Source organism: Xyrauchen texanus, chromosome 13, assembly GCF_025860055.1.
Source record: "Xyrauchen texanus isolate HMW12.3.18 chromosome 13, RBS_HiC_50CHRs, whole genome shotgun sequence".
Lineage (NCBI taxonomy): Eukaryota > Metazoa > Chordata > Actinopteri > Cypriniformes > Catostomidae > Xyrauchen > Xyrauchen texanus.
In genome coordinates this window covers 27,256,784-27,276,989 of record NC_068288.1, presented here as the reverse complement: position 1 = coordinate 27,276,989, position 20,206 = coordinate 27,256,784, and the positions used below count along the sequence as shown (strand labels likewise).

Here is a 20,206-nt window from a genome sequence, read left to right as displayed (position 1 = left end):
TCCACATTGTGTAAGTAAACCATTACATAACTAAAGGAAATGAGCACTGGATAAATTTAGTAAAATTTCATGATTGGCTTAATACTGTTAAGTCCGGTCAAAGGTTAGACTTATGGTTATACATTAAGTATATGGAAGTTTATGTAATGTATTTCTACAGTGGGCCCAGAAACTATTAGGACACTTTTTGAACCTTTAAGTCACACTTAAAAAATGCATATATTTCAATACATATCATTGCATACAAATACAAAATATTGAACCAAGTGGTATCTGCACACAAATGATGCTAGGCCTTTTCTCAGAACTAAGTTAACTTTTTTGTCGAAATTTTTTCAACTAAAACCGACAGCTCCCAAGGTAATTTTAAGTGAATGTATGAAATCAATAACCCTAAAAATTGCACACAGGTGTCCTAGCAGACTAACCACAGGTGTAGTTCATAATTTTGTCCGTAACAATGCACATGTTCCACAAAGTTTGACAATTTTGAGTGATATATTTATAGTTTTAAAATCTTTTAAGATTTACAGAATGTCTAAATCTAAATCCAATTTATACCTCTGAGACATGTTGAAAGGAGACTAGATGAGTGTAGTACATCCCTCAAACATATGAAGGAGACCCTGTGAGACAAACTGGGCATAAAACTCAAATCGATGTAGGAGACCCATGGGGGAAAAAGGCTATTCTTAAACCCAACTGTAAACTGGTCTGAACACACTGTCAGAGCACATAGATATCAGCCATTCACCATCTGCCTAACTCCATCCTACCCACCCTTTCCATACATGTACCTCAGTTCAGGTAGAAAACTGAGTACTTATATGTCAGAATTCATATATTTCAGAATCTGTGCAGCAACTCATGAAAGACCCTTTGCCCATTTATGGATTTGTGTGTTTGTGTATGTGTGTCAGAGCATGTGCATGTACTCCTGAGAAAGTGACATGACATGAACACATCCCCAGGTCATGTATGTGCACATGTGACATTGTCAACCTGGAAATAATTTATAAGATTGTAATGGTGAAGTTGTGACAACAACGACTTTAATGGTGCACTTATGTCCTATATATACAGTAGAGTCAAAAAGGTGGGGGGTTTAATGTAGTTGTTGCTACACCATCTATACCTGCTTTTCCCTGGCAGCAGATTTTGTTGAAAGCACAATCTCTATCACAGTCCCTCCTTAGATTATAATACAATTCTCAGTTTGAAAAATGTGCTTATTTAACATAAGTGAATTACCACTATAAAACGAAAACTTCCTCTACTGTGGAAATTCATGGTCAACCTAATCATTTTAGTAGAGCGGAAGAGTATTTGTGTAAATGTGTGTGTTTAATCTCATTTAATGGTAGTGCTGAGTTTTTTTTTTTTTTTTTGGAAGCAGCGCCTCCCAAAAAAGTACAGAGCCAGAGCTCTCTCTTGTGGCATGAAATATGAACTTCAACTAAAATTTGAAAACTTTTGAACAGCTAACACAAGCAGTTAGTTACCCAAGTGCTCTTTACAAACTTTGTATATAAACACTTTTGCCTTGCATCTATCTTCCCTTTAATTTACAAAGACTTTAAAGCAACTTTTACCTGTAATTTATTCAGACGTCTAAATAAATTATAAGCCATTCATGATTTCAAAAACACTTTATCATGTTAGAAGTTAGACTGAGTCAAGGCTTGCTAAACAAGCCAAGTCATGTAAACTGTCTGTTGTGAAACTTGGTTGATTGGTTGGTTGTTGTAAAACACATTTACAGACTCTTAATAGATGCATATTATGGAAAATGAGGCTATATACACTATTTTACAGACACTTTACTATTAGCATGCACAAGATAAATCACTTGTGAACATGCATGTCAGGACTGACCTGTTTCCAAAGCCTGATATAATTCTGGGGGTCCAGTGGAGTCCTGGGCGGTTCGATACAGAGGTTCATTCTCCCAGCCTTGAGTACAGGACAGAGGTCAAAGGTCAGATTTATACTCTGATATGTCTTACCACATGTAAAGTGCAACCTTTCAATAAATTTGAAATGGGGGGAATCAATATCACTTATGAAAATGATAGTATCACATAGTCTGTATCAGATAAAAAAGTTTTATTTGTAGCAATGTCACTAACATAGTACTCAAAAATATTTCAAAGAATACTATGGTATTACAATCGGACCATGTCCAAAAAAAACAAACAAACATGGCCATTCCATGGTAAATTTAGTAAGAGTCATGGTAATGACGAAATTCTGCATTTAACGCTTAGTTAAAAATAATTCTGAATACTTTAATACAACAAAATATGCAAATAATGCAAGTAATATCTCATATATAAAGTAAGCAATATACCATTCCTCATCCTTTTTTAGTCCAAGGAGTAACATTTTTAAAAGATGCTTTCAATGACATCTTAAGACATCAAAATGCAGTTAATGACTCTCACTGAAGGGATAATTTAGAGGGGAAGGGGAAAACTCACCCTGTCTCTCCAGAGTCTCCGTCAGCCTGAGAACTACTGCTGGGGCCAGGTCAGGCAGAGCACACTGCTCTACAACATCTCCCTTTCCACAGGGGCCTGATAGAGAGAGGGGGCAGAGACAGACAGAGAGACAGAGAGAGAGACAGACGGATGTGATGATGAGAAATCCCAATAGTTAGACCAAAATTCCCTGATTAGGTGGCTGCCTGTAAGCCCACATCTCATCTCTCCATAGGGAACAGTCAGGTTGTCACATTCACTCAGGCATGGTAGATATGCAACATAATTTTTGGCATGTCAAATACAATTTCCAACATAGCTGGTATAATACATTTTATGTCAAAGAATACTTATACAGGTCCAAAAAAGTTATTTCATTAATATTGGTAAATTGCCAATGTATAAAACCATATAAATTATTTGGCTAATGATTATCCATGAATTACTAAATTATGATTTTTTCCTAAAATGGTAGCTGTGGACATGCTGTGTCAAAAAACTATTACTCTTTTATATATATATATATATATATATATATATATATATATATATATATATACACACACACACACACACACACACATACACACACAGGACAATGCTCCATGCCACACAGCCAGGTCAATCAAGGTGTGGACAGAGGACCACCAGATCAAGACCCTGTCATGGCCAGCCCCATCTCCAGACCTGAACCCCATTGAAAACCTCTGGAATGTGATCAAGAGGAAGATGGATGGCCACAAGCCATCAAACAAAGGTGAGCTGCTTGAATTTTTGCATCGGGAGAGACTAACTCTCCCCACAAAGCCATGCAGGACCACCTCCACGCTTGTGGGGAAGCTTATCAGGCAGCAGGTCAGGCTGGTGCTGCCCTGCACACTATGGCAGTGTTACAGGCATACCAGACTGATCTGTTGAAGGACCTGAGTCCGGGCAACATGGTCGATGAAGAGGCTTTCTCTTAGCTTCGTCGAGTCAAGGATCTGTCTCTCCGCGCGACCAAGCAGACGGCTCGCGGCATTGGCAAGGCTATGTCTGCTTTAGTCCGCACTGAGAGACACTTATGGCTCAACCTGTCGGGCATCAGAGATAAGGACAAAGTTTTCCTTCTCGATGCCCCGGTTTCACCTTCTGGCTTACTTGGTGACACTATGAATGTAGTTATCACCAGATTCCAGGAGGCAAAAAGCCACGAGGAAGCCTTCAGGCAATTCCTTCCTCGCCGCACTCAGGGGGCGGGGCCGTCAGCCACCCAGCCCTGCCCCGGTCCTTCAAGATGGGAGGCTCAAAAACAAAGTGTGGCGAATCGTGCTCCCCCTCGTAAAGACTGGAGGCCGGTTCGTCATCCTCAGCAGCCCCCAAAGCAAGACCTCAGGGCAGTTATTTCTAAAAAGGGAAAAACCCTGACAGTTTTACACCCAGCCTTGTGGGGGGTAGACCCCCTTGGGACGGGTCATGTGAAACATCCACCTGTACCCTCCCGATACACCCATGAAACCACTCCATTTCCGCCACCTCTGGTGTTTCGGGAGTTAGCGGTTTGCAGCTAAATGTTGAGTGTTCCGTTGCTTCTTGCCGTAGTCCAGGACACTCAAAATCCCCTCAAACAGGAAGTATCAGAATCAATACCCATCTCAGAGAACCTGGCAGCGTGGAAACTACTGCCAGGTGTTTCTCTGTTGGTCCTAAGAACAGTAGAAAAAGGCTACAGAATTGAATTTGTTTGCCGTCCTGCGTGGTTCAACGGCGTGGTTCACACTACTGTGAAACCAAAGCAAGCACGTCTACTGTGGAAAGAACTGCAAAATCTCTTGGTCAAAGGGGCCATAGAACATGTTCCCCTTCCAGAGAGACAGTCAGGTTACTACAGCAGATACTTCCTGGTTCCCAAGAAGGATGGGGGGTTGCGTCCAATTTTAGACCTTCAAGGCTTGAATTACTCCGAGGGTGATCAAGTTCAAGATGCTAACCATCAAGACGGTCGTGTCTCAAATCCAACACCGTGATTGGTTGGTCACGATCTATCTCATGAACGCATAATTTCATATTGTAATTCTGCCACAACACAGGAAGTTCCTGAGGTTCACTTTCGAGGGTGAAGCTTTCCAATATCTGGTTCTTCCATTCGGTCTAGCCTTATCACCCCACACATTCACGGAATGCATGGATGCAGCACTGGCCCCTTTGTGACTCTGGGACATCCGCATTCTAAATTACATAGATGACTGGTAGATACTAGCACAGTCACAAGCACAGAACTGGCATTACAGCAGAGGGATATCGTCTTAGCTCATCTGGTTTCTCTGGGTCTGAGACTCAATGTCAAAAAGAGCGTTCTCTCTCCCACTCAGGGAATCACCTATCTGGGCGTTGTATGGAATTCGATCACGATGTGGGCACAATTGTCTCCCACTCGAATCATGTCCATTCAGAACACCCTGAGCAAAGTCAGACTAGGCCAAGGTTGCACTGTAAATCAGTACCAACAAATACTAGGTCTCATGGCATCTGCGTCCTTGGTGATAAATTTGGGCCTTCTGCACATGAGACTGTTTCAGTTGTTGCTCAAAGCCAGGGAATTTCATCCAAGGGCCAATCCCCTAGACCACGTGCTACATACCCTTTCTATGTGGTTCAGACCCACTCTAGGTGTGTCTTGCCGTTGCAGGTTTCTAAGGACAGACGCCTCCCTGATGGGCTGGATAGCAGTCTTAAGTGGTTGTCCAGCTCAAGGGGAATGGGAGGGTCGTCAGCTCGATTGTCACATTAACTGTCTCGAGTTGATGGCTGTATTTCTGGCCCTGAAATAGAGGTAGTGGAACAAATCTGGTTGAGATTTTTACAAGAGCAGAAGTGGACCTCTTCGCCTCCCAACAGACAGCGCCATGTCCTTCTGAGTCACCCAGCCCCCCTGGGTCTGGACGCGATGGCACATACATGGCCCAGAATGTGCCTGTATGCTTTTTCCCGGTTTCTCTGCTCCCGGAAGTCTTGGCCAGAGCTCACCAGCAAGGGTCCTGCCTCTTACTGATAGCGCCGCATTGGCCGAACAGGGTATGGTTCTCGGATATAATTTCTCTCCTCGACGGCTCGCCTTGGGCGATTCCGGACAGGAGGAACCTTCTGTCTCAAGCGTAGGGGACAATATTTCATCCCCGGCCCGAGCTGTGGAACCCTGAAGAGTACCAACTGAGGGACACTGGGCTTTCACCTGAAGTTATCAAGACCATTCTAAGTGCTAGGGCTCCCTCTACTAGAAGTTACGCCAATAAATGGGGTGTCTTTGAAAGATGGTGCAGTGCACATAATGCAGATCCAGTTAACTGCCAGATTGCTTCAGTTCTGGACTTTCTGCAGGAAAAATTATTAGCAGGTACATACCCCGCCACTCTCAGGGATTTTGTGGCCGCTCTATCGGCTTGCCACACCTTGATTGATGGGGTGACGTTGGGGAGACATCCTCTGCTCGCTCGCTTCGTTCGTGGAGCCATGTGACTGAGACCTCCTGCTAGGACCAGGATCCCTTCATGGGACTTAGCAATAGTCCTTGAGGGTCTGGTTGAGGCCCCTTAGAACCTCTAGTCTCAGACTCTCAAGATGTTTTTTTTTCTTATGGCAATTACTTAAAAGAATTGGGGATCTACAGGCTCTGTCTGTGTTACCAGCCTGCTTAGATTTTGCCCCAGGCATGGCTAAAGCAATTTTGCACCCTCATCCTGACTACCTGGCTAATGTTCCTTTCTCGACTGTACATCCGGTCACTCTCGAATCCTTCTGCTCCCCTCCGTTTACAACGCCGGAGCAGGAAAGTCTTCACAGACTTTGTCCAGTCCATGCCCTTCAGACTTATGTCCACCACACTAGCCAGTGGCGTAAGTCAGGGCAACTATTCGTTTGCCATGGGAGCCACAACAGGGGGGCGGCCGCCACCAAGCAGACTATGTCGCATTGGGTGAGGGACGCTATTGCCCTGGCCTACGAGGCGCACGTTCAAGCGTCACCAGTAGGTATCAGGGCTCACTCTACCAGAGGGGTCGCCTCCTCTGAGTAGAGTGAGCCGCTGAGTCAGCGCAGCATCAAAGTGTAGCTTTTTGACAGGGAACGTCTCAGGTTACTTAACTGTAACCCCTGTTCCCTGATAAAAGCGGAACGAGATGCTGCGCTTCATTGCTGCACTGGGATGCCCCAGGACTGCTCTTCAGACAAAATACCTGACGATGCACCTGTGACGCATCTATTTATAGCCCTGCTACAGGTGCATCCAATGATGTCACCAGCAAAGGCTATAAATTCTGGTCAATTTCATTGATGTGTTGCACACCTAATCACAGCTGGTCACACCAAAAGTTGTTCCCAAAGCGCTAAGTCGGCGCACCATTTCGTTCCGCTTTTATCAGGGAACAGGTGTTACAGTTAAGTAACCTGAGACGTTTCCTTTCATAGGACACTGATTCTTGAGATAAGGGAAAAACATATGTCTTACATACAAAGTCATCTTTATTTTAAAAATCAAGAAATTAACAATAAAAATACTAGAAAAGTTAAGTATAAAGGAAATGTGTTTACTCAGGGCATTTTTTACTTATATTTTTAAATAATTTAATTATAATTTTTTTTAAATGCATGCTCTACACTGGGAATCACAGTCCTCAGCAAGAGGTCACAATGTTGAACTGCCAAACAAATTGTTTAAGAATGCAACAAATTCATAGTGTATATATATATATATATATATATATATATATATATATATATATATATATATATATATATGTATAACGGTCTATCAAAGTTGTGTCCTCACTATGCTTCAACTATTTTTAGACAATATCATGATCAGCTATAACTCTTAGTACCCCTTTCCCACTTCCTGCTCATTGTGGATGCAATGGTAGGACACATGGTCTGATAAGTTTGATATTTATTTCATATTTTAAACAATGTTGAAGTCTCTGCTTTTACAGCTTCAACATGTCAACTCCATAAATCCCATTATGTTAATTTCTGTTATAAATGTGGAATCATTTTGGCATTTGAGTTTAGGTTAAAGAGGCAGCTTCAACTGAGAAAAAACTAAATGGCTCCAGTGTACAACACATGGTTAAGATGTAAAAATAAATTTTTACCAACTCTGTCAGAATTTTCAGAATAGTATGAAAACAGAAATAAAAAGAACATTTATTTTATCACTTAATTACTTTACTGAACACCATAATTAGATCATTAAAGACTTAACTCTCTTTTTAGATGGATCAAGTTAAAAATGCATGCTCTTTGTGTGTCTGACATAGCTAACACAAATGACAGTAAGTTATAGGTAAATAAATGTAAATTATCAGATAAAAGTGTATTTATAAAAATCTGTTCCCTTACAGGTTTTGTTAGCTGAGATCTTTGTCTACAAATATATCCATTTCAAATTAATTTAGTAAAAAAAACTAATAAAAACTAAGAAAATATAAACATTTTGTCCAAATGGGTTGTTAAATCATCAGTATATTATATGTACTACAGGTATGTCCACCAGCAGAATTAATTACAAAGCTAATTTATCATAACCACCATTTTCCCTGGCATCTTCACTGTCCTTCCACTGAGCACTGACCTTCTCCAGAGGTTACAGTTGGGGAGTGTGACCATATATCTTTACGTAAGTCTTCAGACCTCCATGGTTAAACTCCTTGAGGGGGTCTGATTCTAAATGCCACGTTGCAACCCCTAAGTGTTGCTATCCATGCAAAATGCTATGTCATTGACAACCTGCCCATATGAGGAACAAACATGGCAGCACCCTTCACGTGACACCCTGCCTCTGCTCTAGTGGGACGCAGACCATGACACACATCTGAGAAAACTAGCTGGATATTGTCATCACAAGAGTTCACTTGGATGCCAGTCTGTCTCTTGTGGGTAAGTCAATATGGCCTCGGACAAAAGGGCTTTGGAGTAAGTAAAGAAGGACAGTCTAAAGGATCTTAGTTCGTGGGCAATAGAGGAGTCAGGAGACAGCAAACCGTTGATGTTAGAATTTATTTCCGTCACGCACAAACAGATCAAACTAAAGTAAAACGCTCTCAGTGGCCAACTCAAATCGGGCTCAAGGAACTGTAAGATGCAGTCTTTGTCTAATGCTGCCAGTCCTTCAGACAATAGTTCCTTGCCAAAGCTGGGTTTTCAGCACCACTGTAACAAGGTAAAGGTTGGGAAAGGAGGACGCGGGAACCGGTTGAACTGTCAAAATAATATTTATTTTAAACTTAAAAGGCATAAATACACAAACACACACAAACGGCAGCTGCACGAGGCTCTCTCTCTTCTGAACTGCCACATTCGCTGCATTTATCCCTCTCCTCAGTTGATTAGCCGGTTTGGGGCCGGGCGTGCATAGTCACGGCCCGGTAGTCACGGCCCGGTCCCACCCTCTTCCTCGTCACAAACAGATATTTACAAAAAACCTTCTTTAAAAAATGGCTTGAACCAGCCTAAGATGGTTTGCTGGTTTTAGCTGATCTCCCATCCTGTTCAGGCAGGTCTGTTTGCTGGTTTAATAGGGGTTTTGGGCACTTGTCAGCTAGTTATGCTGGAAGTCCAGCTAGGTTAAGCTGGTTTAACGTAGGCTGGTCTTTCAGCAGTAACATCATGACACTCACTTATGTTAATGTAATGTGATTTATAAAGCCACAGTAATATTTGGACCTATAATCCATCAATTTATACCAAATTTCCATTCGCATGACTGCAAAGTTGTTTTCATGCTGGTCTTAGCTGGTATTCTAGCCGGGTTAGGCTGGTCTGTTTTCTGGTTTTAGAGGGGTTTTATTGGCACTTGTCAGCTATACCAGCTAAACACCAGCTTTGCCAGGCTGGGAGAGCAGCTAGACCAGCTTAAACAAGCTAAAACCAGCAAACAATCTTAAGCTGGTCTAAGGTGTTTATTTTTGTCTAATACGGGAGATTGTTACATTACTTTTAATCATTTATATGTGATTTATAAAGCCACAGAGTGACATTTGGACAGATAATTCCTCAATTTACATAAAATATCAATTTCCGTTTTTACGAACACACTGACAAGACATTCAGAGGCAAGATTGTATTCAAACTGGTTCTAGCTGGTCTTCCAGCCTGTTAAGGCTTGTCTGTTTGCTGGTTTTAGAGGAGTTTTACTGGTACTTGTCAGCTAGCTAGACCAGCTTAGCCATGCTGGAAACCACTTAATTATTTCAAAAACAGTTAAGACCAGCAAACAAGTTTAGCCTGGTTTAAGATGGGTTTCTTTTTCAGCAGGGACATTCTTACACTCATATATACTCACCTAAAGGATTATTAGGAACACCTGTTCAATTTCTCATTAATGCAATTATCTAATCAACCAATCACATGGCAGTTGCTTCAATGCATTTAGGGGTGTGGTCCTGGTCAAGACAATCTCCTGAACTCAAAACTGAATGTCAGAATGGGAAAGAAAGGTGATTTAAGCAATTTTGAGCGCGGCATGGTTGTTGGTGCCAGACGGGCCGGTCTGAGTATTTCAAATCTGCTCAGTTACTGAGATTTTCACGCACAACCATTTCTAGGGTTTACAAAGAATGGTGTGAAAAGGGAAAAACATCCAGTATGCGGCAGTCCTGTGGGCGAAAATGCCTTGTTGATGCTAGAGGTCAGAGGAGAATGGGCCGACTGATTCAAGCTGATAGAAGAGCAACTTTGCCTGAAATAACCACTCGTTACAACCGAGGTATGCAGCAAAGCATTTGTGAAGCCACAACACACACAACCTTGAGGCGGATGGGCTACAACAGCAGAAGACCCCACCGGGTACCACTCATCTCCACTACAAATAGGAAAAAGAGGCTACAATTTGCAAGAGCTCACCAAAATTGGACAGTTGAAGACTGGAAAAATGTTGGAGTCAGAATTTGGCGTAAACAGAATGAGAACATGGATCCATCATGCCTTGTTACCACTGTGCAGGCTGGTGGTGGTGGTGTAATGGTGTGGGGGATGTTCTCTTACGAGAGGTTCTCTCGTATTGCGTAAGCTAGCTTATGCTACGGGAAAGATTCATCTTTTCTGAGATATTGAAGCTAAAAAATTATCCTTAATTTTGTATCCATTGTCAACGCAGTGCGGCAGCTGCAGACCTTGAGCGGGCTAGCTAGCGAGCTCATTGGTTGCTCTGCGGCAACTGCTGCAGCCTATAGACGAGCTTGGGCGAACTCGCATCCAATGAGAGGCGTCCGCGCTCACTGCATCAAAGCCCGCCAAAAGGGCGTGACTAGAGTGCATATAAGCGTAGTTACGTAGGCTGGAACCCTGATTTTCATCTCTTCAGTGAAGCTCTTCGCATCTCTGAACTGGAAGCCGCGTCGCCGTTCGAGGGGCATCTAGCAAGCGTGGACAGCTCGAAGAAGCCGGCCATCTTCGCCACCTTCAGCCATCCTGCGAGCTACGCCATCCGGTGACGTATCCTTTTTAGAGCAAGCTAAGTTCCTCAGCGAACTTCACAAAAGAGTATCGGCGTCTTTTAAAGATGCCTCGCACTTCCTGCGGCTCATGCTGCGCTCCTCTCAGCGCCGGAGACCGACACATCATCTGCGCTCTCTGCCTGGGACTGGGGCATGCAGAGCTCGCCCTGCTGACGGCGGATGCGACCTCTGCGAGGAGCTTCGATGTCGACCCTGCGGGCTCGACTCGAAGTATGCAAAACCGAGCTGCCGCGCCTTCTGTTTCGCCGCGCCGGAAGCGCCGCTCCCAAAGGCTGCCGGAACCGGTTTTAGAAGCGACTGTCTCGCCGGAGCCCCTCCCTCGGCATCGCGTTCACCCTCCCCGCCCCGGGACGCGCAGTTGCCGCCGGCGGCCGCACTGCTGCCACCTCGGAGAGCGAGGCGGAGGACAAAGGCTGCTGTTCCATCATGGCTTCGGACAGCGAGGAGTGGTCACAAGCCTCCTCAACGGCCCAGGAATCCAGCAGAACCCGCGCCCGGTCGAAGGGGAACTGATACGCCTCCTCACACAGGCCGTCGACCGCCTCGGGCTCAGTGGTCACCGCCCCTGAGCAGGCTCCCAACAGACTCGGCGGCTGTTTTCTTCAAAGCCGTCACCGCGGCGCCAGCGCCGGGCCACTCCCTTCCTGCGGAACTCCACGCCGAGCTCTCTAAATCGTGGAGCAGCGCTCTCTCGGCCAGGACTCGATCCCACGTCTCCACCGCTCTCGCTTCAGTGGGCGGCGCCGCCAGAAGGGCTACTCTTCCATCCCCGGTCGAGGATTCGGTAGCAGCACACCTTTGCCCGCCCTCCGCGAGATGGCGGTCTAAACCAGTGCTCCGTCTAAGGCCTGCAGAACTACTTCCGCCTGTGTTGGCGCGCCTATTCCGCCGCCCGGCCAAGCCGCATCTGCTCTGCATTCCATGGCCGTCTTGCAGATCCTCCAAGCGGACCTTCTTCGGAGTGGGATGAGAGAGGCAGGCACCCAGAGGCTGTTACAGATCTATGGAGCGTGACGGACCTCGCCCTTCGCGCCACCAAAGCTGCAGCCCAAGCTATAGGGAAGTGCATGGCCTCGCTGACTGTAACCGAGAGACACCTGTGGCTAGCGCTAGCCGACATGGGAGAAACTGAGCGCTCCACGTTCCTCAACGCGCCGCTCTCTCCGTCCGGTCTCTTCGGTTCCGCGGTAAGTGGCATTGTTGACCATTTTTGGAAGTCCAGAAAGCCACCCAAGCCATGAATCTCTTCCTGCCTCGCCGCGCTAGCTCCTCTGCAGGCACCCACGTAACCAGCCTCCTGCACGAGCATCTTCACAGCGCCCAGCTCAACAAAGCCAGACTTCCCAGCGCCGACAGGGTGGCCGCCCCAGATCGCGCTCAGACAGCCGCCGTAGACCACCGCCCCCGCGGGCCTCGGCCTAAGATTGCGCTGAAACCTGAACAACCGAAGTCCTCCTAGCTTTGTTGAACAAGCGACGGCTCAGTTCCGCCGCGGCGGACCACCGTCAAAGCTTAGCCCCTGTCAGTCCCCTTCTCTCAGGCTACTGCAGTGGTGAATTTAGCAGCCAACAAGCCGGTGACACTGCCCGCTTGCCTGCACTCAAGCGCCGTTTTCACGGCGACCCAAATAAATCTTGTAAAGAGCAAACATGTCTTATGTGTAGAAAATGTGCCCACAACTCTGTGTTCAGCCCCTACACACAAGCATAACACATCCCGTGCCCCTATCAGAGCACGCTCTCATAAAGCGGTTATGAACCGCTCGAGCATCAGAGTCAATGAAGGCGCCCACAAATGCGTCGTGCGCCCATTCTCTGGCAGCTCTGTCACACGACCAGCCCTATGTGTAGAAAGCGTGCCCACAATCCAGTGTTCACTTCTGCACACAAGCACTGCATGTCTCGTGTCCCCACCAGAGCACGCTCACATAAAGCGATTACTGAACCGCTCGGCGCTAGAGTCAATAAATGCGCCCACGAATACGTCGCGGCGCCCATTCTCTGCCCGCTCTGTTACACGGCCAGCAAACATTCCTCTGTGTGTAAGTCCCGTGCCCATGACTATGCTTGCGCATCACGTAACAGATGTGACTCTTTCCCCATTCATTCCAATCGGAAGTCACTCACAAAACAGCCTGTTCATGCTGTCTGCGAGCAATCATGCATAAACACACTAAACACGCTCACACATTTTGTTCAGCTCTGTGTGCGGCAATCAGAGCGAATTGGCCATTCACCCTCTAGCGTTACGCTTCAAAGCGTGGGAAGCTATTCCAGGGATATCCAAGTGGGTGTTAAGCACAATACAACAGGGCTATTTGCTACAGTTCGATCGCCGCCCTCCTCGCTTCAGAGCTGGCTCGAAATCACTGTGAACACGGAAGCTTAGCGTGCATGCTTCGTTCAGAAATAGCAAGCCTTCTGTGCAAAAGGGCCATAGAGAAAGTGCCACCCTCTCTGAGAGAGTCGGGGCTTTACAGCCGTTATTTTCTTGTTCCCAAGAAAGACGGCGGCCTCAGACCCATATTAGATCTCAGGGTTTTGAACAAGGTGCTTGCAAAAGACCGTTCAAAATGCTTACAATCAGGAAACTCCTCGCGCATGTGCGCCAGGGGACTGGTTTATTTCTCTCGATCTGAAAGATGCATACTTTCAGATTCAGATAAATCCCTGTCACAGGCCATTCTTGAGATTCAGCCGGCGGCCAGGTTTATCAATACACCGTCCTTCCGTTCGGCCTGTCCTTAGCACCCGTACTTTCACGAAGTGCATGGATCGCGGCTTCGCACCCCTGCTTGAGTCAGGGTTTCGCGAATTCTGAACTATTTGGACGACTGGCTGATTATGGCTCAGTCACATATGGAGCTTCTGTCTCACAGAGCAGTTCTCCTCAGCCATCTGAACAGTTTGGGTCTTGCAGTCAATTGGACCAAGAGCTCACTACAGCCCAGTCAGACAATTTCCTTCCTTGGGATAGAACTAGACTCCGTGGCAATGGCGGCTCGCTTATCTACACAGCGCGCGCCGTGTTCAGCGACTAGCGCATCTTTTCAGATGAACAGCCTCACGCCTCTGAAGAAATTCCAGAGAGTGCTAGGTTACATGGCCTCAGCCGCAGCAGTACTTCAGCTGGGTTTACTGCACATCGCCCGCTTCAGCATTGGCTAAGCACCACGGCGTCTTGCCGGGCTTGGGCCACAGGCCGCCAGCCCATCAAGGTGACTCAGACCTGTATTTCAGCTCTGCAGCCTTGGACAGTGGCGAGTGGTATCAGCGAGGAGTGACAATGGGAGCTGTATCTCGCTGAAAAGTCATCTCGACAGGCAGCGTCCAACACGGGTTGGGAGCGGTCTCGCGAGGGCTTTCGGTTTTAGGCCTATGGTCAGTTCAGGAAAAGCTCCTTCACATAAATTGTCTGGAAATGATAGCGGTCGAGTGCTGCGCTCGTGCGCTTTCTCCCGGTCATTCAGGGTCACCGCGTCCTGGTCCGTTCGGACAACAGATCTGTGGTATCCTACCTAAACCGTCAGGGCGGTGTCAGATCCAGGAACCTTTTCCATCTGGCGGAGCGCATACTGAGTTGGTCCCAGTGCCACCTGCGCTCGCTGAGGGCGACGCGCGTGCCAGGCCACCTGAGCGGCGGCCCGGACAGACTGTCCAGAGACAATATTCCCCAGGGGAATGGTCCTGCACGCTCAAACAGTCCAGGCGTTATGGCACCTATTCGGCAGAGCAGAGATAGACCTCTTTGCGTCAGAAGAGAACTCTCACTGCCCGATATTTTTCTCAGCGAGGGCAGCTGGCCCAGGACTGGCCCGAGGCCCGCTTTACGCCTTCCCCGTCTGCGCTATTGCCACAGGTAATGCAGAGGATCAGGAAGCAGCGTCACTTCGGTGCTCCTCATAGCCCGCGTTGGGAGAATCAGACATGGTTCCCGGAGCTTACGCAGCTGTCACTGACAGCGCCGTGGCCCATCCCAGTGAGAGCAGATCTCCTCTCTCAAGCTTGCGGCACAATCTGGCATCCCACCTGGCAGAGCTGAGGCTGCATGCGTGGGTGATCAGCGACTACCGTCGCTCTGCCAGAAGGAGTAATAAATACCATTATACACGCTAGAGCCCCTTCCACAAGAAGACTCTATGCGTCAAAATGGTCTGTGTTCTCAAAATGGTGCACCGACAGAGACCTGGACCCGCGGACATGTGGGGTGTGCGTTGCTGCTCGTATTTCTACAAGAGCTGCTGGATAAGGGCAGATCCCCATCCACGCTCAAAGTGTATGTGGCAGCCGTTGCGGCGTTCAGCTGAACCCCTGCACGGCCAGTCATGGGGAAAAAGCGAGCTGGTCATCCGCTTCCTTAGGGGAGCTAGAAGGATGAACCCCGCGCCACCCATCGGTTCCTATCTGGGATCTTTCTATAGTTCTCGAAACTATGAAAGCCCCCCTTCGAACCACTTCAATCCGTGGATTTGAAATACCTTTCACTCAAAACCGTTTTTCTGACTGCCCTGTCATCAGTCAAGCGTGTGGGAGACCTTCACGTGCTGTCTGTCAGCTGCGTGTCTTGAGTTTGGACCAAGTGACTCCAAGGTCATTTTAAAACCTAGACACGGCTATGTTCCCAAGGTGATCGGTACTCCTTTCAGAGCACAGGTCATTTCCCTATCGGCGCTACCAGCATCCGATAGCGAGCACGACGCCAATCTCCTTTGTCCAGTCAGAGCACTGAGATTGTATACCGGCGCTCCGCCCGCTTTCAGGCGCTCTGAGCAGCTTTTAGTTTCGTTCGGGGCGCACCAAAGGTCTCGCCGCCTCGAAACAGACACTATCTAGATGGATAGTGGGCGCTATTGCTGCTGCATCTGGCGTCAAAACACCTGCCATGCCCGTTGGGCATTAGGGCTCACTCCACTAGAGGCATGGCATCCTCGTGGGCATGGTCCAGCGGGATTCCCATTCACGACATATGTGTGGCAGCGGGATGGACTTCCCCTCCACATTTGTCAGATTTTACAATATGGAAGTGCCCGCTCTGCAGGCAAAACTACTAGCGGTTTAATGCGCTACAGCTCCCTGGTGAGCTGCACTGATGGGACACATTCCACACAGACCGGCACCGCCGCTCTGTCGATTCCCTTCCCACTATGTGCTTATATATTACACAAACACTGACCCGCATTCTTGCCGGCCAAATCTTATTTCCCCACTCATAAGGGCTCCCGGGTTCCCCTTAATTCCCTGGGGCTCATACAGTGGATGCTTGGCGCTGCGCCGTTGACAATGGGTTCCGTAGCGTAAGCTAGCTTACGCATATCTGAGAGAACCTCTCGTAAGAGAACGTGTCGGTTACCTAACGTAACCTCGGTTCTCTCTAGATGAGGAGCGAGTATTGCGTAGCCGGCGATGCTTCGCGCCCGCGGCGACTTTTCACTTCAGTCAATGAAAACCAGGGTTCCAGCCTACGAACTACGCTTATATGCACTCTAGTCATGCCCTTTTTGGCGGGCTTTGATGCAGTGAGCCGGACGCCTCTCATTGGATCGCGAGTTCACCCAAGCTCGTCTATAGGCTGCAGCAGTTGCCGCAGAGCAACCAATGAGCTCGCTAGCTAGCCCGCTCAAGGTCTGCAGCTGCCGCACTGCGTTGACAATGGATACAAAATTAAGGATAATTTTTTGGCTTCAATATCTCAGAAAAGATGAATCTTTCCCGTAGCGTAAGCTAGCTTACGCAATACTCGTTCCCTCATCTAGAGAGAACCGAGGTTACGTTAGGTAACCGATACGTTTTCTTGGCACACTTTAGGCCCCTTAGTGCCAACTGGGCATCGTTTAAATGCCACGGCCTACCTGAGCATTGTTTCTGACCATGTCCATCCCTTTATGGCCACCATGTACCCATCCTCTGATGGCTACTTCCAGCAGGATAATGCACCATGTCACAAATCTCGAATCATTTCAAATTGGTTTCTTGAACATGACAATGAGTTCACTGTACTAAAATGGCCCCCACAGTCACCAGATCTCAACCCAATAGAGCATCTTTGGGATGTGGTGGAACGGGAGCTTCGTGCCCTGGATGTGCATCCCACAAATCTCCATCAACTGCAAGATGCTATCCTATCAATATGGGCCAACATTTCTAAAGAATGCTTTCAGCACCTTGTTGAATCAATGCCACGTAGAATTAAGGCAGTTCTGAAGGCGAAAGGGGGTCAAACACAGTATTAGTATGGTGTTCCTAATAATCCTTTAGGTGAGTGTATATCATTGCTATGTGAAATATAAAGCCACAAAATGACGTTTGAACAGCTAAACCATTGATATACATAAAATTTCCATTCGCGTAATTGCAAACATTACGCTGAGAAATTCTGAGGTGAGGATGTTTTCACGCCATTATGCGAGGAGCGAAGTCTGTAAAACTGTGGCACACTTGTAGTGCTGTTTGCGGGCCCTTGTGAATCACCGTCAGTGACAACACTAATTAGCACTGATTTGTACCACCCGCTAATGTCTACACAGATCCTAATGCTATCTCTCTGTCTTTCTGTAATAAGGAAATGGCTGTTTATTTAACAGAATCACACAAACAAGCATCTGTTGACAGCAGGAAAAGTTTGTGTTTGGAAGCATGGGTGTAATTTGTGCATTAATCTGCACAGCAGTGGCCCCTGTTGCGTCCCGCTGAAATTTTTGCACAGGAGAATCGCATTCAAATTAAAGGTGGCGATACATTGCTGGGCTGCGTTGATTTTAAGAGTGGAAAATATTGTTTGCTGAAGCACAATGAAAAAGGTTAAGTTCAAGTGTTGCATGACGGTTTAAATCTAATCAGATGAACCAGCATCTGCGGTTAGTAATCAGCTATATTCATAACACTTTAGGAACTGATTAGGACAATCATTGCTTTTGACTATCCATATCCAAATGTATAAGTTGCTGTGATCCTTTAGTAATAATATAAATTAAGCTACAGGAACAGAGAAGGGGTAGATGAGTTATAAATGATTAATGAAAAAGTACCTCCTAGACTTTGATGCAGGTGGCACAAAGACTTTGGAGATTTGGGATTACACACGTTAACGATGGAGCGCATTAGTATTCTAACAACACGTGGTGCATTTAATTGCTCCACATCCCACTGGTTTCTCTACGGACCTCAACAAGGAATGCCTTCTGAATGAGCAAACAGGTCAGAGCATGGTGGGAGGATGATAATTCTTATTCTCTCTCTGACTTTCTCTGCCTTGTTTCTTTTGTTTTGGAAGCTTCACATTGCTTAATTGCTAGTAAACTGTAATGTAAGATTTATAGGACAAGAGATTAATGTGAAGCTGTGCTCAAAAAAAAGATTTAGGAGTGATATGTTGATGTCCATAGTAACACAAATGAAAGTGAGGATTCGGAAGTGATATTCTGATCTCAACATTTTTTTATTCAAATGGTTCATTTGTAAATTATTATACAAATTATTTTGGAAACACATTTCTAATATTAATATATTAAACCCTGAAAATACTCTAATAAAATCACTTTGGAAAACAACAGTGAGGCATCAGAAAATCATTTCAGATATCTGAGTTGGTATTTTTGCCATTTATTTTCAACGCGTTTCAAATGTCAATATGTTGCCCTTGGTCTGTGGTAGAGTGAATTATGTTCACGTTTCTGGCACCACACATTTGTGGAATTACTTTTATATGGGTGTGAATGTGGTCACAGTTTGTTTGGCTTTGTGTAGGAGGTGGTGGATAAATTTCCTTTCAGTTGCAGTGACACCATTCATTTGGTGCTTCGATTAACATCACAGTCAGAAAACCTCACAAAGGCAATTCCTCAAAACGTGAGGAACAAACTGATGGGTGAGGGACAGCAAGCAAACTGTGGTGGAACAACAGGGAATGTGCAGAAACACAGAGAAAGCAATTCTTCAGCTTGAGCTGACCTGAAAACTATTCCAAAGAGGAAATAAAGTAATAATGTCCTCCTTCAGACATTAGATACTCTAAAACATTTCTAAGATTTGTTTAAATACAAATGCTACATTTGACAGATGGTTATCCTGTACGTACAGCCAAAGCACCGCTTTGATTTCTGAAGTGAACGACAGCAATTGTTGATGATTTGACAAAGCTAAGGAAAGCAGTGCAAATTAGCAGCGACCAATGGGAGTGTAAACTGTGATTTGCTGCCTGATGGTGTTGAAAACTGCAGTACAGCAGCAACACCTAATAGCAACCAAGAGCACAGAGACATGACCGTCTCCACTAATGTAATGGGGCTTTTCCACTGCACGTTTCAACTCTACTCGACTCTGCTCGCTTTTTGAGGGGTTTCCACTGTGAATAGTACCTGGTACTTTTTTTAGTACCACCTCGGTCGAGGTTCCAAGCGAACTGAGCCGATACTAACTGTGACGTCAAAACCTTGCAGATCACTGTTTATGAGAGAATCGTCAACAAAACGACACAAAATTAAAAAGTCTTTCAAGAAGAGTCTCAAAGCTTGCTTCTAAAAACAACCAGGCCAATTGAACTGTTACACTTGTGTAAAATCACCATGCAACAACTGCTTTATGCAGCACAGTGAGCTAGCAGCTAACAGCTAGCGGTCATGTTATTGTTTATGGCCAGTAATATTTGTGTCTCGTTTAAGATGTTGTCATGGCAGTAGAGGCAGCGCAGTGTAAAATTGCCATAATTGCTGTCAGAGCAAACACACCTTAAATCTAAGTTTTTGTCCTAACAGCCGTTACCCAAACAAACAATGAACGGTAGTACATTTTGTTGATCCCTTGGCTTTTAAAGTACTTTTTGTGGCATTGCAGCCACATTCAGTGTGAAATCTCACTGATCCAAAATAATTCTCCATATATTTGTACATTAAACATCAAATAACTTTTGGCAGTGATTTTGTCACATTGCATAGCAGTATCACATTGAATTTGTACACAAAAATTGTTTGTCACTGGAAGTTTATCACATCGCCACTCATTGTGACACTGTGTAGCATGTTCGTCAGCATTTTTCCCCAGTGTTTAGCAGTTCAAATATATGGTAATTAGCCTGCAGGTAACATAAGACAATCTGCTTTTTAAAAAGGAAGCATAAATCAAACAAAACTGCAGGTGCTGTTGGTAAGGGACTTCTAAGGCATATACTCATCACTACTTAATATCTATTGTTAATATCTGTACTTGTACTTAATATCTGTACACTGTACCTGTATCTGTATTC

At 45.9% G+C, this 20,206-nt stretch overlaps 1 protein-coding gene across 1 annotated transcript in view; it reads right to left on the bottom strand.

Annotated features, from left to right (window-relative positions):
- pik3r3b (phosphoinositide-3-kinase, regulatory subunit 3b (gamma)) overlaps nucleotides 1-20,206 on the bottom strand; it is a 289,080-nt gene that overhangs the window by 173,821 nt on the left and 95,053 nt on the right. The window contains exons 3-4 of the mRNA XM_052140870.1: nucleotides 2,481-2,576; nucleotides 1,876-1,953 (exon numbers count right to left, since the gene is read on the bottom strand). Coding sequence (XP_051996830.1) covers nucleotides 1,876-1,953; nucleotides 2,481-2,576 — 174 coding nt within the window. The remainder of the gene's footprint in view (nucleotides 1-1,875; nucleotides 1,954-2,480; nucleotides 2,577-20,206) is intronic.